Source organism: Microtus oregoni, unplaced genomic scaffold, assembly GCF_018167655.1.
Source record: "Microtus oregoni isolate MIOR12 unplaced genomic scaffold, Mior012 000015F_ref0000493, whole genome shotgun sequence".
Lineage (NCBI taxonomy): Eukaryota > Metazoa > Chordata > Mammalia > Rodentia > Cricetidae > Microtus > Microtus oregoni.
The window spans coordinates 47,071,278-47,097,797 of NW_024543074.1; the positions used below are offsets into that span (position 1 = coordinate 47,071,278).

General features: G+C 42.9%; 1 protein-coding gene and 1 pseudogene across 1 annotated transcript; both read right to left on the reverse strand.

The window, feature by feature from the left end:
• Positions 1–11,192: 11,192 nt before the first annotated feature.
• Positions 11,193–12,116, reverse strand: LOC121456929 (olfactory receptor 1361-like). The gene has a single exon (XM_041665480.1). The coding sequence runs from the start codon at positions 12,114–12,116 to the stop codon at positions 11,193–11,195; it is 924 nt and encodes a 307-aa protein (XP_041521414.1).
• Positions 12,117–23,085: 10,969 nt separating this feature from the next.
• On the reverse strand, positions 23,086–24,183 carry LOC121456373 (annotated as a pseudogene).
• Positions 24,184–26,520: the final 2,337 nt, after the last annotated feature.

Here is a 26,520-nt window from a genome sequence, read left to right on the forward strand (position 1 = left end):
GACAGGAGGTGGCCTGGCACAGGCAGGTTTCCTGCTGGACAGTGACAGTGACACCTGAGCAAGCTGCACTTCCTCAGCAAACCAGTGTGTTCAGACATGTCACACACCTAACTGCTCTCCCTCTGACTGGAAACCTGCAGGCATCCTCTGAAGTAGAAGTTACCATCCACGGAAGCTTCCTTATAGAGAGACAGCCCAGCTATCATTGACAGTGGTGCTCAGTGGTGGGAGTAAGCAAGTTGGCATCTCTTTCATCCATTAGCCTCCCGTGAGCCATGCTAAGGACTGAGTCTGTGACATCTGAGGTCTGTGTCCGTGAGTTTGGATCCCTGGACTGCACAAATAAACTGAGCAGTTCCTAGACTAGCCTACTTCTCTTATGGGCCTCAGAACAGTGTCCAAAGTAGCCTAAGTCTCAGACCCCTTTGTTATAGAATCAACTCACAGTCAAGGAACATAGAGATGCAAATGTCACACACATGGAGATTTGTCATGGGATAGGACAACGTTGCATGTCTGAGAGGGGAGTCCCCTTTTCCAGGAAAGGCTGTTAGGGGTCTGTTGTCACAGCATCACTAACCCCAGTTGTCTCCTCTTTAGAAACATTTCCTCTGGCATGTGGCTAGCTACAGAAAGGTTTGGAGGGGTGCTCCCCCAGTGTCACACCTTAAGTCCGTGTCTCTGGGTATCAGTCTTTGGTTGGATGGACGATTCCCTAACCTGTGTCCCCAACTTCTCACCTGCTGCTCACTGAGGCTCTCATAGAATCCCTGTCTCTGCTGGTTCCATCCTGGGCTTGGATGATGGTGAATTCACAGCATGGTGTGAGAACGGATGGAGCTCTTCTCTCAAGGACATTTAGAATGAGGTGGCTGTCTATGGGGAAGCCTAGATGTTGGAGAGAAAACAAAGAGATGCAGGCTCTGTCCCTGGAGATCACGATTTCCTTTAGGGTAAGATGTTAGTTGCCGCATGGGACATGCCATGGGTTGACTCCTCAGAGGTCCTCATTAGGGATGTGCTCAGTGCTCACTGTGTGCATTCTGTCTGCTTCTGCCAAGGAAATAAGAGGGGAAGACTCAGTTCCTGCATAAGTACCTATCCCACTGTTTTGTATTTTTATTAATGTAACCATTTAAAAGGACAAATTCTCCCTATGAGCATTTCACATGTTTTATGGAGTTTATTGCCATTATCACTATTCTCACTCATTTTAACCATGATCATTCTTCTACTGTGTGGGGAAGACGTCTATTCACTCACAGTATGACTCCAGTACAACAGATGCTTACAGTACAAACAGTAAAGTCACAAATGACTGGAGATAACTTTCAATATGCTGTTTTTTATTGTGAGCATAGCCTTTCATGGCGGAGCCATCTGTCCAGTCCAACTTAAATCAAGTTACACTGAACCCGATAGAAAATGGAAAGAAACCTTGAATGTTTTGGCACAGTAGCTACCTCCTATATATATCACCATTAGCACAGACACTGAGAAGGACAATTAATAAATGGGACCTTCTGAAACCGAGAAGCTTCTCTAAGGCAAAGGACATGATAAAGCAAGACAAAATGGCAACCTGCAGATGGGAAAAGATCTTTGCCAACCCCACACCTCACAGAGGGCTAATCTCCAAAATATACAAAGAATTCAAGAAACCATCAAAATACCAAATAATCAAATTAAAAACTGGCTTATTCCATAGGAGACAGTTAATTTTCATATTGTGAGAATATTCAGGCCCATGGTTAGAGTCACTGCAGGTTCCAAGAGAGAACTTATTGGTATTATTTTGCTAAGGGTCTTGTCAAATATGTTTATAGTTATACTCATGGGGTTTTGCAGCTTTCATCAGAGAACCTTCTTATTGTAGAGGATGGTAGTTAATGTAGAGAGTTTAACAGTTCACTGTTGACCATATGTAACTGTGAATGCTTAGCTGAAGATGAGACATCTGTATCAAACGCTCCACTTAGGGATCAGGAACACCACAGCAGACAGGCTGAGAACAACGTAAGCTGGAGCGTGGAAAGGGTGCTGTGAAAGGACGGTCTCTGACCGAGGCATGACTGCTGCATGCATGAGCTCCCTGCAGCCGTGGTTACCAGCATAGCTCTACACATGACTGACGCAGTTAAAAATCCCACCTTGGGGGAGGGAGGTTGTGCTATCACCTTCTCTAGGTGAGGAGTCACTGGCAGTTGCTGGCTGCTGAGGAAGGGAGAGTCATGTTTCTTTGGTGGGTAGTGATTGGTAGGTCACACATCTCTCTGTGGATGATCCTACACCATGCACTTATGATTCTTTCTCCATCAGCAGCTGTAAACTTCCAATAGCTCCTCGGTTAGGCATGGAGACTTGTAAGCTTTTCATCCAGTTAGGAATTCTGACAGGCTTCATCTTGTTATATATTGTGCAGGTAACTATAGCTGTGGTTGGTGTTTAAGTGCATCAGTCATATTATGTACAAAGTTATTGTGAAGGAGACCCTGGTGGAACCCTAAACAGTAGAGGCTATTGTCATTGTCCTTGGTTGCTATAATGACACACCAATAATCCAGTGCTGAAAACACCATAGAGTTTGGGCTAAGTACATATAGAAATCAATCTCAGACCAGCTGGGAAACTCCCTTCATATTATCTGGTTTTTTTTTGTTTTGTTTTTTTAAAAAAAAAAACAACCTTAGAATGTACAATACCTGTAGAGTTGTTAAATTAACAAGGCAAATGTCAAACAGCATCTCTGGATTTCTATTATTAGTATTTCAGTGTGAGTGTGTGAGCGTGAATCTGCATCTGCATCTGTGTTTGACTGTGTATGTCTGTGCATGTGTGTGCAAATGTGTGCATGTGTGTGCAAATGAGTGCCAGAGGCCAGCATTTTATGTTGTTTTTCAGGAGCCTTTTACTCTGGCTTTTGAGACAAGGTCTCTCAATTGCTGGTTTGGATAGGCTGACTGACTAATGAGAGAGAGAGAGAGAGAGAGAGAGAGAGAGAGAGAGAGGGAGGAGATTGAATGTGGCATGGGATGTGAAACCTCAAAGCCTACTCTGAGTGGCACACCTCCTCCAGCAAGGCCACATTTCCTAATCCTTCCCAAACATCTCTTCAAAGTAGAGACAAAGCATCCCAATAGATGACCCTATTGTGGTCATTCTCATTCAAAACTCCACACAATTCCAGGTTACAGTAGGTCATTGATGGGAAGTCTTGATGGCAGGAGCTCACAGTGGCGAATCACAGGGATCTCTAAATAGGAGAGAGCAATAGAGAGAGGAGTGTAGGAATGCTGGCGCTCAGCTCCCTTTCTCTACCCTCATTCAATCCAGGACCATCGGCCTAGGGAAGAATTGCCACTCATCGTGGGCAGATGTTCCCACCTAAAGATAACCCAACACAAACATGCTCACAGGCCATCCTGATCTACACAATCCCTCAATGAGACTCCCTTCCCAAGAAACTCTAGATTGACAAGTTGACAGTTTAAAGTAAGTGAATGTGTCCATTGTTCAAGAGTTTGTATGATGAAACTCATCTGGTTGGCTGAGTGTTGCACTGTGTCCCATGCAACATTGCTAAGGTCATTTCTCCATCAGCATGTCTCAGGCTTTAAAATGGAGTTAAATTCAGGACCATTTTCTTCCATATTACATATCAGGTCCCTATCTGAGTTTCTGCCCTCATCTATTTCACACTGGAGGTCTTGCCATCCTTGAGAGCACAGACATCCTTGAACCCAACCACATATCTCCTCACTGGAATAGCTGCACCTGAACTTACAGTCTTGTCCACAGTAACCATGGAAGCAGCTTCACTACCATGGAGGCCCTTCCTCCCTGACTCTCTGGGAATGAGACCACGTCAAGTCTGGGAAACCAACCATGTGGGACTTGCATTCCTCTACTCTGATATGACTTACCAATGTGCACAGTTGACAAATCTTCTTGCATGTGACCCCTAAGAGCAGGAGGTAAAATCCCCCAGTGATTCCAGTCTTCATTGAATGCAAAACAATACAGAGATAGTTACAGCAAGGGCTCCACTTCTGAGCTTCATCTGTCTGAACTATGAGCCTGGTGAAGACCAAGATGAAGAGGTGTCCTCCTGTGCAACCTGTTGTACACTCCAGCATCCTCAGGAGAACACAAGGCAAATGCATTTCCCAAGTATCAGGGATGTCAGGTCAGGACACTCAGTGAGTGATGGAACATTTTTCTATTTACATTTCTTCCTCAAAACTTTTTGAAAGATAGGTTCACTGTATATCATCTCTGTCATCAATTGCAGTTGAAGTAGCTGGGAGATTGGAGTTTGTTGACACACCTAATTGGATCATAACCTTGTTGCTTATTCCTCTATGTACCACTCCCAGACATTAGCATCACTGATCTTATCATCCCTTTTTCTCTTCCAAATGGTTTTATTTAACCATTCTCTAGTCACATCCTCAGTAACTTCCAGTAAGCTTTGATGATGATCCATTAAGGTGCCAATGGTGATGAGATCATGGAGTTGCCATCTATAAGTGATGCCAGTGAGAGAAGCTTCAACATCAGATGCAAGAGGCAGGAATACTCACAGTCCAGTATTGTTGTGTGACAGTTGATCACATTCTGACAATAAGATTTGCTTTGAGGTAGGGGGTGGAGCTAGCAACTAGGTGACCAAAATTAACCAAAGAGCCTTGGAGGACTGAGGACAGATAGGAGTCAGGAAGTAGTGGGGCTGAGAGTGGATCTCAGCCTTTTGGATTGAAGAACAGCAGAGAGAGGAGGTCACTGGTGGTTTCTTGGTCACGTCTCTGATCATTCAGGTTCTTACCCCAATATCTGACTCCCGGTACTTATTAATAAAGAATATTAATTAAACAAATGCTTCACAGTTTCATGTCAACCTTCTATGTTTTGTGAAGGAGAAAGCTGACTATAAAGAAAACTGAGCTCATTAAAAAGACTCTATTCATCCCTAAACTTTTTCATTGAGCATCCAGAGGTTTGTGTGATGTTTCAGAATCCTTTGGGAAATACTGTGACATTTGTTTGTATGTCTGGCTCACTCTTCTTTACAAGTTAGAGGCAAGGAAGAACTGCACAGAAGTAGGTGGTAATGATTGTGCTAGGGCTCGATGAGAAATGGCCTCCATCAGGTCCTATGTTTGAGCACTTCATCTCCAAGGAGTGGTGCTGTGTGGGACCCTTTAGGAGGCACAGTCTTCTGAAGGAAGTACATCAGAGGGGTGGGCATTGAGAGTTTATAGTCTCACCCCACTTCCTATTCTCTTTTTTCTGCTTCTGTGTTTGGATGAAAATGTGATCAGCCAGCTTCCTGTTCCTGCTGCCATGCCATGTCTTCCTTGCCATTAAGGGCTCTCCCTCTGGAACTGTGAGATAACACGAACTGTTTCTTCTCTAAGTTCCCTGATGTGGGAGTGATTTCTTATTAATAAAGAAACTGCCTAGACCCATTTGATAGGCCAACCCTTAGGTAGGCGGAGTAAACAGAACGGAATGCTGGGAGAAAGAAGCTGAGTCAGGGAGTCGCCATGATTCTCCCACTCCAGACAGACGAAGGTTAAGATCATTCCTGGTAAGCCAGCTCGTGGGCTACACAGATTAATAGAAATGGGTTAGATCAATATGTAAAAGCTAGCCAATAAGAAACTGAAACTAATGGGTCAGGCAGTGTTTAAAAGAATACAGTTTCCGTGTAATTATTTCGGGTAAAGCTAGCCGGGTGGCGGGACACAGCCCGCTGCTCCGTATTTCAACAGAGTGGCGCCCAACGTGGGGCTAAATCCACTTAAAAACCTGAGAAGGCTTAAAAATAAGGGAGAGAGACTTTAACACAGATTTTTGCTGTTTGTTGGTGGCGTGCTGTAGAGAGATTTCCTGATTCGGCAACAGCAACAGAAAAAAAAGCTGCGTCATTTTAAAGTGCGGCTTCTTGGGACTGTGCCGCCAGTGCAAACTCTGGCTTTAAAGCATTTCAATGGATTTTATGGGACTGGATGTTTGTGTTCCCGCTTGGGATCAGAAGGAGAGTGCTCTCAGCGCTCCCCGCCTGCACCTGGGCAGATGGCAGAATCAGGCTTAGGCAGGCGGAATAGCATGGTGAAAGAGACGTGTTTTCAGACTGCGCAGTGCTCTGCGTGTCAGATTTGGTTGTAACTTGGATAAAAAGAGTTTCTGTGCTGCATGCTCAGTCTCAAAATTAAACTACTGAGTGCGGCTCCAATGAGGACTTGCTGTGTGCCTGGAACTGTGCACAGCTCAGGGGCACCAAATGGATCTGAGGCAGGAGCGGCTGCTCCTTGCTGAACTGTGCTGGTTGGCAGGAACTACCGTAATTACCATAATAACAGAACAGTTAAGGTTTAGACTGGGCAGGACACAGGTGGTACCATATTACCTGTACATGGTGCAACTTAAGTTTTTAAGAAGTGCTTAACATTTTAAGAAATGCTCCTGGATAGTAAAAATATTACAGATTCACAATAAAACAGATTCAGACATAACAGACCTCAGTGGATCACAGCGTTGGATGAATGTACATAGGCTTGAGAGAGAGAAGAATAAGAATATAGAGAATAAAGCAAATGTCTTAAAAAAGGGGTAAAGTCTTTAAAGAGACAGAGTACAGATAGTTAAGAGATTAAAAGAAATAAAGAAAAATAAGCCACGTAAAAATGGAAAATTCACAGAGAGTCTGGATTATGTACATTGTGTTTTCTTTAAAATTTTTGACTGTAAAGGAGCTAAGTACAGACAGACATTTCATTACATGGGCTGCCAAGCTAAACCATAATGGATATAAAGGTATTATGATTTCAAAATTTGGGTCTAAGGATATGATACTTTGGAAAGGGTCTTCTTTTGTTTTCACAGAGGACCAGACCCTGTGGATTTCTTCTATCCCAATTTGGTATGATAGACCACGACCTCCCGAAAAGTTGCTGTGAACATCTTCACAAAATTACTTCACTCAACTGCCAACTGAGATGAAACTAGCACACAGGTTATACCATGAAAGACCTAATTAACGACGCCCCCATTCAGCAGGAAGCAGTTTGGAGAGAAATAACTGCGCCCATATTCCCAAATATGGTTTATAAACATTCTTTTACATTTAAAGGGGGATATGATATAGGTATGAATAATTTGCATTAGTATAGATTTTGCTTTATTGATAGAGATTTAAGGTCAATTTTGTTATATGTATAAGTGTTTCTGACATTGATTAAGGCATTGTGATTGTGTAGTTCATTTAAAATATAATGTATAATTAGGAAATATAGGTTGTTGATGGATAATCATTAATAATAGTCAAGTTTGTAGTCATGTTAGTTAATATTTTCTAGATATATATATATATTTTAGATAGATATTCTTCATGTCTTTCAAAGATAATAGAATAGGACATTTAATGTTTTAATAACTTAGGACTTTTCATAACAATGAGACACTCTGCTCCTGGCAGCACCAATCTACTTCAAGAGGAAGATGGGCATCGAAGAGGCACCTTATGGAGTTTGATAGCCATTTGGGCAAGAAACTGCTCTTGCCTGGACTATTGCATAAACTGGACACAGAGAACCCGCAGAGAGAGGACTACTGAACTTGCCTAAGGTGAGATGATCTTTCGGGGTTCCTGATTCATGAAAGAGTCTGCGAGACATTCTGCAGGACACAACAGATAGTGACTGAACTGACTTTGAATTTTCCTGCTTCATGGAAATGTCTGCTGGATACTATGGGCCTGAAGGCTGAAGATGGATGCCCCAACCACACAAGAGAACTTTGGGTGACTGTCCAGGCAGCAAGATGTCTCTGTCATTTCTAGAGTTTTCTTATTTCTTGTTTACTTAGGTAGTATTATATCCTTCTGGAGTCTTTGATGGAGTTGAAGAATAAATAGATAGTTATAGTTTTCCTTAGTTATGATAAAAGATAAAATAGATATAAATATTATAACTGTAATTCTTGCTTGATAACTGTTTTGCTATATGTAATTTTACTATGTTAAAGTTAAAGCCTTTCTTTTTTGTTTAAACAGAAAAAGGGGAAATGATGTGGGAGTGATTTCTTATTAATAAAGAAACTGCCTAGACCCATTTGATAGGCCAACCCTTAGGTAGGCGGAGTAAACAGAACGGAATGCTGGGAGAAAGAAGCTGAGTCAGGGAGTCGCCATGATTCTCCCACTCCAGACAGACGAAGGTTAAGATCATTCCTGGTAAGCCAGCTCGTGGGCTACACAGATTAATAGAAATGGGTTAGATCAATATGTAAAAGCTAGCCAATAAGAAACTGAAACTAATGGGTCAGGCAGTGTTTAAAAGAATACAGTTTCCGTGTAATTATTTCGGGTAAAGCTAGCCGGGTGGCGGGACACAGCCCGCTGCTCCGTATTTCAACAGTTCCCTTGGCCTTGAGGATTTATTACAGCACCATAAGAGTAAGGTTAGATCTCATGTCTGAGCACAGGGAGATTCAGGTTTCTTTTCTCATTTCCTGTGCAGTCTAGGATGGGAAGGTTATGTCTTAAAGACGTTGTTGGGACTGGTGGGGGCTCTCAAGTCAACCTAATAATAATTCAAATGATGCCTTCTCTACTGTGCCTGCTCCTGCTCTTGCCCTTGTTGTAGTCACTGGACAGAGAGGTTGTTATTGTAGTTGTCATCTGTCAGCATTTTCAGAAACAATTGGGATGTCATTTCCTAGATGGGGAACAGAGAATAAAAAGGCCCCATCTGCATGCCGTATGTGAGGAGAAACTGTCCTTCTCAGACCTCTGTCAGCTCACCTTGGGTCATTTGGGATCCCTAGCAATGATGCTGTAAACTACCATTCGTCCAAAGCATAGTTTAGAAGTGTGTTGTTTGGTTTGTAATATTTGGGATTACATTCTAGACATGTTGTTGTTATTTCTTCTTGATTGACTTTTGCTTTGGTCAAAATTAATAACATGTGAGCTGTGTTGTGTGTAGTATGTGTGTTTGTATAACATCACAGATAATGTTGTTAACTGTCATTAGTTTATCCATGCGCCTGGTGGCCAGTGTAGTGTTGCCAGCTGTTCACCTGTTTATTTTGCGGACTCCACACTGAAACCTTATCTTGCCCCCTTTTTAAGTTGCATATGACCCAAACATGCCATAATCATGTGTGAAGTTGTCAAGATAAATAAAGATTTAAAGGAAAAGAGACAGAACTCTTTATTAACTGGATCAAATTGGTCCAAATGATAGAAACTAATTTAATGTTGTCACCTGCTCACAGTTCAGTTTTGTTTTAGGACTTTGTCAATTAAATTTGAAGTTAATTATAACTTTTAATGTTGTCTCTTTGAGAATCTGCCTGCTCTCTCTGTTCCTTAGCTCCTTGCCTACTCTAACAATTCCTGCCCCGCAGAGGAAAAGGAAATCTCCCAGGAGAGCGACTGCGGCAGTTCCTTTACACTGGCCGTGATAAACACATGACCACACAGCTGACAGGAGAGAGAGTTCATTTTGACCAATGGTTCCAGAGGGATAAGAGTCCATCATAGCAGGGAACCATGGAAGCTGCAGGATGGGGAAGCTGAGAACTCATCCTCAAAGGCAAACATGGTGCAGAGAGTGAACAAGAAGTGTCACATACCCTGAGTGGCATACTGCCCCCAGCAAGGCCACACCTCCTAAACCCCACAAATAGTTCCATCATCTGGGGACCAAGAGTTCAAATATGAGAGCCTATGAGGGACATTTTTATTCAAAACACAACAGTAACCGCCTGGCCTAGGTCTCTGATTCCAACATCATCTTGAATAAGGCTGTTGTATGTTATAGTGACAAACACAGGATGAGACATTCCTACCACCAGAGTAGAGAAGACCATGGGGAGACTGGAGTCTGTTCCAAGGGTCACCCGTACCCTGTGGTTACTACACTCTGGGTTCACGAGGGGCCTGAAGGAGATTTTATTCGCTCTAGGGAAATCCTGTGCCAAATCACTATTAGTCTTTTCTACATGAAGAAAGAATAGTTTGCCCCTCCTGTGTTTCTGAGAGAGTGGGGTGACAGGACTCATTTGATGCCTGAGGAGGAACAAATGGCACCTGTATAGAGGAGAGAGATGTCAAGAGAGAGAAAGTGGTGAGGTTCCCCAGGATGGAGACCGCTACAGTCAGCGGCAGGACAGAGTCTGGAAGGAACAGATGGTGAGGACAGAAAGGACACAGAAGCCAGTAGAGTGTGGGAGAAAAGAAGTGAGGACCCAGAGGCCACGGGGGAGAGCTACTGAAGAGGGACCACTGCCTCATGCAGAAGATGAGAGGCAGACCTGTCTGGATGAGAGGGATGAGCAGACAGCTGACACTGTGCACACCCGACCTTTACTATTGACTAGATGAGGGCTGGAACTCTGGGTACTGTGGCCAGATCAGCTTAGATTTCAACTCCAAAACCCTAAGTTCCGATTATAATCCTGACATTAATTCAAGTCCACATGTCATAGGCATGACCATGACTGTAAACACTTCAGCTTTGTAAGGAAATCTCTGCTTCCTGCAGCCCACGATAACATGAAGGGACATACACATTTAATGGGTGATCACAGCCACTATCCAAGGCTCCCTGGTACTTTTTAGACATCACTCAGAGTCATGATGAGGTACAAAACCCTGAAATGTTAGGTAAGATGAGACGGCTAGAGGAAGTGTTCTGAACTGTAGCATGTAGGAGAAGGACCTCAGTCTGGGACAACGGGGAAACACCTCAGGTCCCATACACTATTAGAGCGGAGTGTTACATAACCAACAAGCTCCAGTTGCCCTAGCTATGGTGAGTTCAAGTTCCTCACCAGGATAACCATGGCTCTCCCCATATGGGCAGATGACCCTGTCTCTTAAAATACCCTGTGGCAGACAGGATCTCAGGAATAATAGAACCCATCTCAAGTTAGAATGTATCCAAATGTTCTTAATTTCTCTTTTCTCTGAAATGAGCATCTTAGAATCATCCCCTTTGAAGAGATCAAGTTCAGAGTGTGTGACAGAGAGTATTAGTGAGCACCCAAATAAAGCATGCTTACAAACATCTGTCACTAATCCCTGACATGGTCATGCTGAGCACTGGTCCGGTTTGGATTTCAATAAAAAGAAAAAAATGCATGGCATCTAAGAATTCTCTCAGCTCTAGAAATTTAAAATTCTAGGACCTGAGAATTATCTTCCTTAGGGCTCCTTTGATGTCACGATTCCTCAGGCTGTAGATGAAGGGGTTGGCCATAGGAGTCACCACAGTGAAGAAGACAGAGGCCACTGCATCCTGTAGTGAGTAGGAGGAAGAAGGGTGCAAATAAATTCCTAGGATCGCCCCGTAGTAAAGACAGACCACAGTGAGGTGGGAACCACAAGTGGACATGGCTTTTCTTATCCCCTGCGCAGAGGGCATCTTCAAGACCTTAGAGCAGATGTAGGAATAGGAAACAACAATGCATACAAATGGTGTCATAAATAACACTCCACCCTCAGAAAAGTATATCACATGATTGATAAATGTATCAGAACAAGAAAGTTTCATGACAAGGTAGGGGTCACAGAAGAAGTGGGGCACTGCATTGTGGGAACAGAAGGTGAGTCGAGCCATGAGGAGAATGTGCAAGAGAGCATGCAGGTGTGTGATGACCCATGATAGGACCACCAGGAGGACACAGAGTCTGGGGCTCATCATCAGGGTGTAGTGGAGTGGGTGACAAATGGCCACATAGCGGTCATAGGCCATCACACTAAGGAGAAAATTGTCCAAGGTGACGAATGTGAACAAGAAGTAGATCTGTATCATACACTCTATGTAAGAGATGGACTTGCTTCCCACCATGTGATTCACCAGAGCCTTGGGGACGGTGACTGAGGAAAAGCAGATGTCGACACTGGAGAGGTTGGCCAAGAAGAAGTACATGGGTGTGTGGAGATGAGAGTCACAGCTGATGGCCAGGATGATGAGAAGGTTCCCAGAGATGGTGACCAGGTACATCCCCAAGAGCATTCCAAAGACAATGTCTTCTTGTTCTGACTCTTCAGAGAGTCCCAGGAGGAGGAATTCTGTGACTGTCGTCTGATTGTCACCATCCATGTCTCTGGAGAAGAAAGTGAGATTCGTATACAGAAATCACCAACACTTGAAGAAAACATTGATGCAGTTTGGAAAGATTTCCTCATTAGTTGAGAATTAACTGCTAGTAAATTCCCTTACAATGTATTTTTATATGAAAGAGTCGTCTGTTTTGAAAGGACTGAATTCTAATGAGTATGAGTTTATTACTTCTGTTGTTTGCTTAGTACCATATATATGTGCATTTTACACAATAGTTAACTCAGTCTAGGAATTGGCTACAACATTTCACTGTACATGTGAAGAAACTGAGAAGTGGGCAGCTAGATACTGTATCAAAAAATGCTGATCAATACCAGTGAGAATTCAAAACAAGCTAATAGCCTTTTTTTCTCTGTGTTCCACGTATACACGTATAATCATACATACACAAAACAACCACAGTTAGGTGCATGAACACACACAACATGCACGACACACACATATATACACAGACACACATAGATATCTTGTAGCAGAGACATGCACACAATTTTTCTTTCAGTTTCTTTTGTCTTACATGGAATTTCTGCCTTAACATCCAGCCAGTTGGGACCATAGGCAGGTACCAAGTCCCCAGACATTTTTATGCTATCTTTTATTACATTTTAATATCCTTTATTACATTTTAATAAATCCTTTATTACATTTTAATCAAATGGAAAGTTACTACTGGGTCTCATATATTATAAACCCGGTAGTTCTGCTGTGGCTTTTCTGTTTCATCACAATTGGGAAGACCAACATGTTTTGACAGACCTGCCTGGCAGTTGGCCTTTGTATTTTATCTGCTACTAAGGTGTTTTCACCATAGCTCACTCCTAAGCAGCCTTCCAGACTCCTGCGTGCAGTGTCCTCTCCTTCTGCACTCTGAAGAGGGGGGCACACAGATTCTAAGTGCATTGTTTATCTGTTGGAGATAAAATGTTTTACAGGTGTATAAAATGCAGATTCATGTGCATCTCAAAGAAAATCCCCAGGCTAAGACATCTCTATGGTCAGCAGGTCAGGAAAACATCTGGACTGCAATGCCCATGGAGGGATGCAAGGCAATTACAGATGAGAAGGGAGGGGAATCACCCTGGCGTGGTCAGAGGCCTGGCTGGGGAAGGGGAAGAGAGGAGACAGGTGTCAGGAGAAATAGCCTGGCTGCAGGGACAGAACATGACATGGAAATTGGTGACGTCGGTTACAGGATGCTCGTGTGGTCCAGACAGCGAGCTGACTGCGGCTGTGAGAGTGGAGCTAAGCACAGCGCTGGGATGGGAATCCAAGGTCACTTCCAGAGCGCTGCCATGGATGTAGACCAGCATAACAACAGCAACAAAGAGCTAGAATGAGGGCTGGGGAGATGGCTCAGTGGGTAAAGCACGTGCCATGTAAGTGTGAAGACCTGAGTTCAAATCCCCAGAACCCACCTAAAACTCCACACCATAGAGCACGTCTGCTATCCCAGGGCTTTTATGGTGAAGTGAGAAGCAGAACCCTGCATGAGTGCTGTGACACATGTGCAGCTACACTCATAAACATACATGGACACACACATAGACACACAATAAACATACATGGACACACACACACACATACATGTACACACCATATACATACACAAAATTAAATTTATAAAGCTAGGAAATGCTTCCAATTTGTCAAAGGTTATTAGACTATGGAAACAGAAAGATGAGAGACAGAATAATGGATAGTTCATAAGGACCAACAAAAGAGTTTTTTGCCTGTAGATGCTAATGTTCCTGAAGGAAGGTAGTTTTCCACCAAAGAAATAGAAATAGGCGCTCAATGGGATGGAAAGGCAACTTGCACCAGTGAGGCAGGACTACAGCTAAGGTCATTCCTGAGACTGTAAGCTTCAGCTATTCCATATTTTCTTACACTGTGCATTGAGAGATGGTGGACACTGGAATGGTCAGATGCTGGGAATAATACTAACATATCCTGGGTTAAGCCCTAGCTGTACAGCATCCACAGAAGCATCATGTTAGGTCATGAACAGATGCCCCTTTCCTTGATTGGCTTACAACTCCAGCTTTTGGATTTCAAATCCACTTCTCCTTAAGGTTCATTATGGAGACAGAATGCTGCTGCCATGACTTCAAAAAAGAGAACCTTCAGGCTATATGTATATATGTATGCATGTATGCATATATGTACGTATTGAGGGATATATGTGTTATATCATTATATGTATAGATGATATAGGTATATATCTATATGTATGTATGTTTGTATATACCTAAATGTGTGTCTGTTATGCTAATTTCTGTGAGTGAGAGGGCTGTCAGGTGTGTCTCATATACTACACGTGCAGAAATATCTGCATCACTGGTGGTTCGAGACCGTGAACCTTAAAGACTTCTTTGTCTCTAGACTCAAGTGAAGTCAACACTCCACTGCCTGGTTTCAGTAGCATCCAAGCAGTCATAGGCTGAGTCACCATGATTATACAAGCACAGACTCCGGGGGATAGACACAGAACAAATAGGAGGACCAAGATAAAATAATCATGTTCTCTGACTCTGTTTCTCTGTCTCTGTCCCCCTCTGTGTGTCTCTCCCTGTTTCTCTCTGCATCTGCCTCTCCCTGTCTCTGTCTCTCTTGTTTGTGTCACAGTGTCTCTGTCTCTCTCTGTATCACTGTGCCTCTGTCTCTGTGCCTGTCTGTCTGTCTCTCTCTCTCCCTCTCACTCTTTCTGTTTTTCTGTTTCTGAATGTGCTTTTTAACAGTCTGCAGTACCGCTCCTAACCCTCTAAACTTCATTCTGTCCCTCTGCTTCCTCTACCCACATAGCAGCTTCCACTGTGTTCCTAGTGCAGAGAACCTTATGTAAGAACAAGGCCTGGACATGGAGGAATGAGACAGTTTTCCTCCTTTGAACTTGGTCAGATGCAGGGGCCTTGAATGAAGTTCTTTCTCCTTAAATCATCCCATGGGCTCATGGCCATGGGAGTCAGTCTGCTGTGGGGGTGCCCTCTGCTGCTTTCTCAGCCTCCTTACCTGGGTTCTCTTGGTTGCTCTCAGATGTCTTCAGGAAAGCTTTGTGTCTTCTGGTGCCATGGTTGAGGCTGGGTTTTGAGAAATCCACACTTGAAGCTGAGAAGGAGAAGGCCTTTTCCCCTAGAAGAGAACAGAGAACATATAGAATGAGGCGTGTGGCTCTCTCTGTCAAGCTTGAATGTTGAGAGTCAATAAATTGATGTTCCATCCCTGGAGGTGGTGCTGCCATGAAGATGGTGCCAAGTGTGTGCTCCCCTAGGGTGGATTTCACAGAGGACCTAATTAGAGACACAGATGAAGTGTTCACAGTCTGCATTCTGTCTGGGCAACGAAAATTAAGATCCTAGAAAGTCAGTTATTATACAAGTGCTCACTGCTAGGGCTCTATCCTTGATTAATCATTTATATTTAATCACATCTGATAAGATGGTGCTTACAAATACATATATTATATAATATCACAGTATATAAATATTGTGTATCACATAGCAATGCAATATAAAATTTTATCATGTTACAGTAGAGGTTAAGAACAACATGAACTTGATACCGGAATCTAGCAAACACATTACTAGAAATCAGACCACACACCAATTAATGTCTTTATCATTGAAAGACCTAAAATTAAAATTGGAGCCCACTATCCAGTATGAATCAAACCCAATTGAAATGACTTCTATAACAATCATATAAATTACATACAAAAGCACTTGACAAGTTCCAAAAATATTAAGTACCATAAAAATTCCCAATAAATCCAAAACGAAAGGGCTCCTTGATTTGATTAAAGTTTTTTGGCAAAAATATTAAATTATAGTCAGTAAGGAACACAATAATAATCTTCATCTGTTATGTATTTTAACTGTACTTTATCCAAATGACTTTGCTGTTCTTCTCAGTCCTCCGTTCATTTAACTATTACACTAAGCGCATCCATTTTTAAGAAGAAATTTTAAGGTATTTGGTTTGGCAACAGTAAATACATTCAGAGTTTTAAAAAAATATATTTCCTACTGACACTGAGTCTTCTGAACTTTCAACCATTGTTCTTTCTAATTTATTGACTCATCTATTTTTTTCTTTCAACTTGTAGAAAAAAACAAAATGACTTGTAAGGCCAACGTAATTGCTCAGTAGGTAAAGACACTTGTCACCAAGTCTGAGTTTGATCCCAGAACAATTTCAGGAATTGACTCCTGAAAGTTGTCCTCTGACCTTCACATGTACACAATAGAACATATACAAATACATAAACACACACGTGCACACATACATACATACACACACACACATACAGAGAGAGAGAGAGAGAGAGAGAGAGAGAGAGAGAGAGATGTAATTCTTAAAAAATGTCTTGTAGTAAATAACATAAAGACACTGCATATTTTTTTTATTATACCTCTTTCTTTTCTTCTTTGTGGCAGGGTCTCACCACATAGAGTATGATGATCTTGAAATCCCATCCTTTTGTCTCAGGCTTCCAAGAGCTGGAGTTAAAGATCTCACTCTATACAGAGGGGAAGTATAAAGGAACTACAAGCCTTACCACTTTATGGTGTGGCTAAAGGGAGGGAAGGTTTCTATTGTTGATCTGAGAAAGAATAGACAGAGGATCTGGAAGAGGTCAGAGCAGAGAAAGCAGTAGACTGAACGTGGGCATCAGAATGGACATGGCCAGGGCTACCTGTGAGAGAAGAGAGAATGACCAGACAGAGAACAAGGAACATAGAGAGAAGACCAGAGCAGCAGGAGTGAGGATGTGAGGAGAGCTGAGTTGTAAGGAGGATGAGCAGCTGGGGGAGGGGAGTCTGAGCTGGAAAGAGTTTAGGGTAGGGGAGGTGAGAAGGTAGGATGCCAGCAAGGACATGTGTGACAGGTCCCTGTGACACTGAGGAGCCTGGAAGGCAGCATGCTCTTTGATTACGCTAATGGGCACCATGGGTAACCATCTGCCCCTTCAGTTAGAGATAAGGAAATTACTTCTTTCAATAACTTCCCAAATTTCTGAGGGAGGTTGGCTTTTACCTAACTGCCAGAAATATTATAGCCGAGCTTGTGATCATTTCTGGATATATGAATAGTCTTTTGGAGTTTCGTAATTGGTGTTTCCTTTGGACCTGACATTCACCACCATGACTGACTTCATATATGATACTATCATAAAGTGTAATTTAAAAAATATTGACTTCAAATTTCATTATTGAAATACAGAAAAGCAATTTTGTTTTGAATATTGAACACTATGATCTTTAAAACCTGAGACCTGACCATATTTTTCCTTTAGGATTTTAAGTGTTTCTTTGCTTGTTTTGCTTTGCTTTGGTTTTTGGCATGTCCCTTGTCATTTTCTAATTCCGGAAAATGCTATTAATGGTTTGCTTTTCCATTTCCATCTCTGCATCATTTTGTCCTCCCACCATTAGATGGGACACCAAGCTTAGTGCTGAATTGAGGTGGTCAGAACATCTCTCTAACCTTGACCCAGGGTTAGAGGAGAGGAGGGTTAGTTTTTCATCTTCAATATATTTTTGCTGCCAGGATCTAGGTATAATTGATTGATTGCTTGATCATTACAATTGATTGATTGTAAAAAGTGTTTTCTCAGGTGGAGCATCTCTCTTTGGCTTCCTTAAGTGCCTGGCTGCAAACACTGAAACAGCAGGAGGAGCTGATAATTCTCTCATGTTCTGATAAACTATTGTTGCTCTTGGTTTCAGTGAGGCTAACTTCTCTCAGGGGTCCTCCAGAGCAATCAAAACTTATTCGTTTGCTTTATTTTTATTTTCTTTTGTTTTGCTTTTTACCCTTTGTGGGCCCAACACCCAGCTCCCAAATAAAAACAGGGAGACGATTCTTATTTATGAATGTCTGGCCTTAGCTTAACTTGTTTCTAGTCAGCTTTTCTAATTTAAATTATTCTGTTTCTCTTTAACTACGTTTTGTCTCTAGGCTTTTTACCTTTCTTTATTCTATATATCTTTCTTTCCTTCTTACTCCTTGGCAGGCTCTGTGGGTGAGTGGCCAGCCTCTGGATTGCTCTGCTCCTCCTTTTCTTGCAACTTGCTCTCACTCTCCAGCCTAGATTTCTTTTTTTTTTCTTTTTCCTTTTCTTTTTCTTTTTTTTTTATTGAGAAAAGGAGAAAAAAAAACAAGTTTCCACCTCCTCCCAGCCTCCCATTTCCCTCCCCCTCCTCCCACCCTACGCCCCCTCCTCCCACCTTTCTCCCCCTCCCCCCACTCCTTTCCCCCTCCCTCTCCAGTCCAAAGAGCAGTCAGGGTTTTCTGCCCTGTGGTAAGACCTAGGACCTCCCACCTCCGTCCATATCTAGGAAGGTGAACATCGAAACTGGCTAGGCTCCCACAAAGCCATCACATTACGTAGGATCAAACCCCCGTGCCATTGTCCTTTGCGTCTCATCAGCCCTCATTGTTCGCCATGTTCAGAGAGTCCAGTTTTATCCCATGCTTTTTCAGTCACAGTCCAGCTGGTCTTGGTGAGCTCTCAATAGATCAGTTCCACTGTCTCAGTGGGTGGGTGCATCCCTCGTGGTCCCGACCCAATTAAAAAATGGGGCACTGATCTGAACAGAGAATTCTCAACAGAAGAAGTTCAAATGGCCAAAAGACACTTAAGGTCATGCTCAACTTCCTTAGCAATCAGGGAAATGCAAATCAAAACAACTTTGAGATATCATCTTACACCTGTCAGAATGGCTAGATTTCTATTCTTATTTATTCTCTCGGCCTGGCAGCCCTGCCTTTTTCTCTCTCTTGCCTAGCTATTGGGTCTTCAGCTCTTTATTAGACCAATCAGGTGTTTTAACACAGCTTTATGGAGTTGAACAAATGCAATTTAAAAGAACACAACACATCTTTGTGTGGGACCCAGCATGACAAGCTCAACAGAGGCCTGAGACTCAGTCATTCACCCTAAGGCAATACTTGGTTCCAAGAAAGACTGCAAACTAACACCATCCAGGAACAGACATTCCAAAGGAAATTCCTAATGTTCCAACCATTGTAGATAGGATCACCTGCCACCACACACTCATAGCTTTTCACCAGGACACCCCTAGACAAATGTCAGCCAATCAGGGATCCTGAAAATTAGAAATCCCTCACCCCAACCTCTGCTATTATAAAAACCTAACCCCAACTGAGCTCGGGACTCCCTTATCATGCCAATACATGTGTACCTTGGACACACGGAGGGTCCCAGTTTGCAAACTTGTGTAAGAATAAAGACCCTTAGCTTTTAAACCCAGGACTCGGTCCCCTAGTTGGTTTGGAGAGAACTGTGTGATCTGGATAAAATACTTTGCAGCAATAAGCAAATATTCCACAGTTTAAGATGTAACATACCTTAAACTAATGCTCCACAATATCCACACACAAATTTGGAAAGGAAAAAAACCCTGGTCCCTCTCTGGAATCAGGAAGTGGACTGCTCTCCACGTTTGCGTTGGGGAGAGTGCTTTATACATGCCAAGCCCTTTTTCTTCAAAGAACTCTAGCCTTTACTTCATCAGAGAGTCCCGGATTACTACATGCGAAGTGCAGACTCCGGAGCTCTAAAATAGCTATTATCACATGTTCTTTGCTTCGTGGTTGCCATCTGGGGTGACCAATCCCTACAAGTTCCTGTCCATCACTGTGTACTGGTGTCTGAATCTGTACTTCATGCTGTGGGATGTTGGGACTCATCTCTGCTTTGACTACAGAAGTTTATAATGAGGATTTATATGTAAATAGAGACACATCTCTTTCTGTGCAACTCTAGTGCTAACCCTAATAGCCTGATAAAGTTGTCTTGTATTTCTATTGTCATTTACTGCTTTTCAGTTAGAGACAAACAGAAAGCCTCTTCTCTGAAATGCTGGAATCAGCTGTTTATTAGGAAGAGGCATCCCCATGTGCAATTCTGACTCTCTGCTTTACAGTGTCCTTAAGCTGCTCGAGTTTACTGTTATCTGTTGTTGGGGAATATTATTTTAAGGTGTGTTGTTTGTTTGTGATGCATTTGTATAAGTCTGTGAAGCTGTGATACTTTGCTTGTTTAAAACACCTGATGACTTTAAGATACCATCTTACACCTGTCAGATTGGCTAAAATAAAAAACACCAAGGATAGCCTTTGCTGGAGAGGTTGTGGAGAAAGGGGTACACTCATCCATTGCTGGTGGGAATGCAAACTTGTGCAACCACTTTGGAAAGCAGTGTGGCGGTTTCTCAGGAAATTTGGGATCAACCTACTCCTGGACCCAGCAATACCACTCTTGGGAATATACCCAAGGGAGGCCTTATCACACAACAAAAATATATGCTTTACTATGTTCATAGCAGCATTGTTTATAATAGCCAGAACCTGGAAACAACCTAGATGCCCTTCAATGGAAGAATGGATGAAGAAAGTATGGAATATATACATATTAGAGTACTACTCAGCAGTAAAAAACAAGGGCTTCTTGAATTTTGCATGCAAATGGATGGAAATAGAAAACACTATCCTGAGTGAGGTAAGCCAGACCCAAAAAGAGGAGCATGGGATGTACTCACTCATATTTGGTTTCTAGCCATAAACAAAGGACATTGAGCCTATAGTTAGTGATCCTAGAGAAGCTAAATAAGGAGAACACAAAGAAAAACATATAGGCATCCTCCTGAATATTAACCTTCATCAGGCAATGAAAGGAGACAGAGACAGAGACCCACATTGGAGCACGGAACTGAAATCTCAAGGTCAAAATCAGGAGCAGAAGGAGAGAGAGCACAAGCAAGGAACTCAGGACCGCGAGGGGTGCACCCACACACTGAGACAATGGGGATGTTCTATCGGGAACTCACCAAGGCCAGCTGGCCTGGGTCTGAAAAAGCATGGGATAAAACCGGACTCTCTGAACATAGCGGACAATGAGGGCTACTGAGAACTCAAGAACAATGGCAATGGGTTTCTGATCCTACTGCACGTACTGGCTTTGTAGGAGCCTAGGCAGTTTGGATGCTCATCTTACTAGAACTGGATGGAGGTGGGGGTTCCTTGGTCTTTCCACAGGGCAGGGAACCCTGATTGCTCTTCGGGCTGAGGAGGGAGGGGGAATTGATTGGGGGAGGGGGAGGGAAATGGGAGGCGGTGGCGGGGAAGAGACAGAAATCTTTAATAAATAAATAAATTAAAATAAATAAATAAATAAATAAAACACCTGATGATTTAGTAAAGGCTGAATGGCCAATGGCTAGGCAGGAGCAAGAATGGTCAGGGCTGACTGGCAGAGTGTATAAATAGAAAGAGAAAAGAGAAAGAAGAGGAGCAAGGAGAGAACAAGGAGGGGAGGAAGCTAGGAGCCACCACTCAGCATCCCAGCCAGCCACCGAACCAGCTACCCAGCATCCTATCCAGCTACCCAGACAGAGTAAGAAGGAAAGTAAGATATAGAGAAGCCAAAAAGATAAAACCAAGAGCAAAAAGGTAGAGGGGATAATTGAAGATAAGAAAAGCTGGCAAGAAACAAGCCAAGCTAGACCAGACATCACAACTAAGAATAAACCTCCGTGTGTGATTTCTTTGGGAGCTGGGTGTTGGGCCCCCAAAGAGCTAAAAAGCAACAACCATCATACAACAAACAGTATTCTTGTGTATTCCACGCTGTGCGTTCTTATCATAAGTGTGTTCTCCTTTCCCACTCTGGCTTGTAACTGGATATTTTCCGTGCATATGAAGGCTATTGATTACTATTGGTTAATTGCAAATCTTCATACCTTGCTGGATAATTTTCTAATTAGATTGTAGTCAGTTTTTAAAATTGGTTTTGCTCTTTTACTCTTTTTTAGGGGACCTCCCACCCAGTTACCAAATAAATATACACAGAGAGGCTTATTATTATGAATGCCTTGCCTTAGCATGACTTATTTCTAGCCAGCTCTCCTTAACTTAAATTATCCTACCTACCTTTTGCTCTGAGCTTCTTCCTCTTCTTCTGTACATCCTACTTTCATTTTTTCTCTGTGGTTGGCTGTGAGGCTGCAGGAAGGCCCCTAGGGTCCTCCTCTCCTGTTCTTTTCCCATCCTTGATCCTCTCCCCAAGATTTCTCCTCCTGTATATTCTTTCTGCCTGACAGCCCTGCCTATGCTTTCTTTTGCCTTGCTATCGTCTGTTCAGCTCTTTATTAGATCAATCAAGTATTGTAGACAGGCAAAGAAATACAACTTCACAGAATTAAACAAATGCAACACATCTTTTCGCATCATTAAACAAATGTTCCACAACATAAATAAATGTAACACATCTTCAAATAATATTCTGCATTTGACTTAGTTTTACGTTGTTTCTTTAAAATCTTTACGCTACCATATCATCTGCCTACAATGACAGTTTTGCTTACTGTCCCCAGGTTGGAGTGTCCATCCAGAACAGCACTATCAATGGACCATTCCCCATGCTGAGGAGGAAAAGGCCAACAGGGCAGGAGGGGGCAGAGGGTCTGCAAAGGGTGAATTCTGAGCTGCGAAATGCAGAGGATATGCTTAAGCCTGGGACAGAGGAAAACTTTCCATTTACCCACCAGTGTGTGAACTGGATGCTCCTCATCAGAGGCAAAAGAGAAAGAGAGAAGGGAGATCAGCTTTAAGTGCTACGAAAGTCCCAGTTCTTTGTGGGAGCAGGTATCAAACAAATTGGATGGGATCATCTCAAACCACAACACACCCAGTTATCCTAGTGTTTCTTGTTTTTTAAATGAGCCTATCAGAATAAATCATATTCATAAATGACAAATTATGAAAATGAGAATCAGCCAACTTGAGCTTAACAAACACAACCACGATCATTTGGTGTTATCCACAGGAAAAGTGGTGCATTAAATCTATCTCTGCATCTTTTTCTCTGTAAAAATGATCAGATGCATGGTGTCCGGGAGTCGTCTCAGCTCTTAAATTTCACATTCTAGCATCTGAGAACCATCTTCCTTAGGGCTGCTTTCATGTCACGATTCCTCAGGCTGTAGATGAAGGGATTGACCAGCGGTGTCACCACTGTGATGAGGACAGAGGCCACCGTGTCCTGTAGTGAGTATGAGATGAAGGATGCATATAAACCCCCAGGATTGCCCCATAGAAGAGAGAGACCACAGTGAGGTGAGACCCACATGTGGACAGGGCTTTCTTTATCCCACGGGTAGAGGGCATCTTCAGGACATTAGAGAAAATGTAAACATAGGAAACAACAATGCAAGAAAATGGTGTCAGGAATATCACTCCACTCACGGTAAAGACCATCAGGTCATTAATAAAGGTGTCAGAACAAGAGAGCTTCAGGATAGGATACGGGTCACAGAAGAAGTGGTGCACTGCATTGTGGGAACAGAAGGTGAGTCCAACCATGAGGAGAGTGTGCAAGAGAGCATGCAGGTGTGTGATGATCCATGGTAGGACCACCAGGAGGACACAGAGTCTGGGGCTCATCATCAGGGTGTAGTGGAGTGGGTGACAAATGTCCACATAGCGGTCATAGGCCATCATACTCAGGAGGAAGCTGTCCATGTTGATAAATGTGATAAAGAAATAGATCTGGGTCATGCACTCCATGTAAGAGATGGACTTGCTTCCCACCATGTAATTCACCAATGTCTTGGGGACGGTGACTGAGGAAAGGCAGATGTCAACACTGGAGAGGTTGGCCAAGAAGAAGTACATGGGTGTGTGGAGGTGAGGGTCACAGCTGATGGCCAGGATGATGAGAAGGTTCCCAGAGATGGTGACCATGTACATCCCTAAGAACATTCCAAAGACAACCTCTTCTTCTTTTTTTTAAATTTATTTATTTATTAAGGATTTCTGCCTCCTCCCCGCCACCGCCTCCCATTTCCCTCCCCCGATCCAGTCCCCCTCCCTCATCAGGTCAAAAGCAATCAGAGTTCCCTGACCTGTGGGAAGTCCAAGTACTGCCCACCTCCATCCAGAAGACAACCTCTTCTTGTTTTGACTTTCTAGAGAGTCCCAGGAGGAGGAATTCTGCAACCGTCGTCTCATTATCTCCACCCATGTCTGTGAGAAGGTAAGTATCATAAGTCACTAAAATTGTTTGCCAACATTTAAGCAAAACCAGTTTCTATTTTGCAATGGTTTTCTGGTTGGTGATGAATAAATACAAATACACTTCCAACATCATAGACTCTCACAATAAATCCATAGTAAATTCACCAGCATGGTATTCTAGTGCCCACACTTTCTGAACTACATGCCTGTATGCTAAGTTCCACATGTAAGACATTTCCTACACAATATTTACCATTGTCTAATAATTGAGGGACTAAATTTATAGATTAGGAAATTTAAGATTAGACCATTTAACCACATTCACTGAGACAATGGAATAAAAATTCAAGACAAAAATCTTCGTGTCTTTTTCTTTAGTCTGCATGTTAACAACTTTCATTTGTGGAAATTTTAACCAAGGATCAAGTGCTGTGTCTGGTCTCTATGCTGTATTCCCAAGTTTCTGGCTCTTTCCTTTTCTCAGAGAGCTGGAAAGGTGTGTAGCCTCTGAGAGATCTACCTGGTGGCTGTCTTGGTGTCATATCTGTCACTCTCCTCCTGCAAGGGCTTCATTGTGAGCATTGCCCACCTGCTCACTGCATGCAGAGAAAGAAAGCCTGCTGCAAGCATAGCAGAGTGTTTTCTTGGGAGGCTAAACAATTACGGGATAATACGGAGCGATCTAATGCAGTCTGTCCCAAAGGCAAGGCTGGCCTGAAGAACCCTCTGTGGACAGGGGGAGGCCACTTGAGACATTTGGGCTGCAGTGCTCCTGGAGAATCCAAGGTAAGTAGAGTACTGCTCGCCTAGGTGACCAAACCACACAAAGGGGCAGAGCCACCATGTCAGTGGTTCTCAACCCGTGGGTCATAACAGCTGGAGATTGCTTGTCAGATATCCTGCATACCAGATATTTACAGTACAATTCATTTCACTGAAAACTTACAGTTATGAAATAGAAATTAAAATAATTTTAGGGCTGGGGCTCACCACAGCATCAGGAATTGTATTAAAGGCTAACAACATCAGGAAGGTAACAGGCACTGCTCTATGTGACCTGACTGCTGGTATAGAGGGCCATACAGGGAGCATCTCAGGGCACTGGAGATAGATGGTGCTTGCTCTGTGTGTGGTGACTCGTCCTGGGAGAGTTACATTCTTGACATTAATGGAGAGTGCTGACATAAGAAATCATTAAAGTATTTATTAAGATTATTGATTATATTTTGTGTATAAGTGTATTGCTTTCAGGTATTTATGTGTCCCATGTGCATCCTTGTTCCCTCCAGGGTAGGAAGAGGGCATGGGATTCCCTGGAACTAGAGTTATGAATGGCTGTGAATTACCATGTGGGTTACACATCATGTGGGTGCTGGAAACCCAACCTTAGTTTCCCATAAGAGCAATAAGTTCTCTTAACCACTAACCTGTCTGTATAGCCCCCAAGAAATACTTTAAAAAAAACTAGATAACACCTAGAGCCACCGTATATGGAGCTTGGTTAGAGAAACCCAGACAGTGACCCTGTGGCTCTGGCGAACATACATGCTGCGGGGTAAAGGAAGAATTTCGACACCTGCTGTAATTATACCCAGACAAAGGAGGAATTTTGACACATGCCATCAAGACAGTTATAAGAGTGCCCAGACTAAGGACAGACAGTTCCCAGAGCAGAAACAAAGAGAAGAGACGGAATGCAGTCTGCAGGGGATTTTCCCTACATACTTGATATTGGTGCTAACAGCATAACCAGAATCAAGGTGAAATTTCGTGAAATTTGTGGACGGAAGTTTCTGCCTCACCCAGTCCCACAGCCTTTCAGTTCCTAAGAAACATGCAGAGGCTTATATTAATTATAAACTGCTTAGCCTATTAGCTAGCCCAGGCTCATTATTAACTAATTCCTACAACTAAATTAACCCATAAATCTTGTCTATGTTTAATGCCATGGTTTGAGGTCTTTTCAAGTGAGACATTCTCATCTTGCTTCCTCTGCGTCTGGCTGGTGACTGCATGTCTTCCTTTCCTCTTCTCAGAATTCTCTTAGTCTGGTTGCCCTGTGTATACTTCCTGCCTGGCTACTGGCCAACCATTTTTTTTATTAAGCCAATATGAGGGACAAATCTTTACAAGAGCATTGTCCCATAGCAGAAATTCTCCCTGCTCTCCTCCTATAGTATTTGTGACAGGAGGTGGCCTGGCACAGGCAGGTTTCCTGCTGGACAGTGACACCTGAGCAAGCTGCACTTCCTCAGCAAACCAGTGTGTTCAGACATGTCACACTCCTATCTGCTCTCCCTCTGACTGGAAACCGGCAGGCATCCTCTGAAGTAGAAGTTACCAT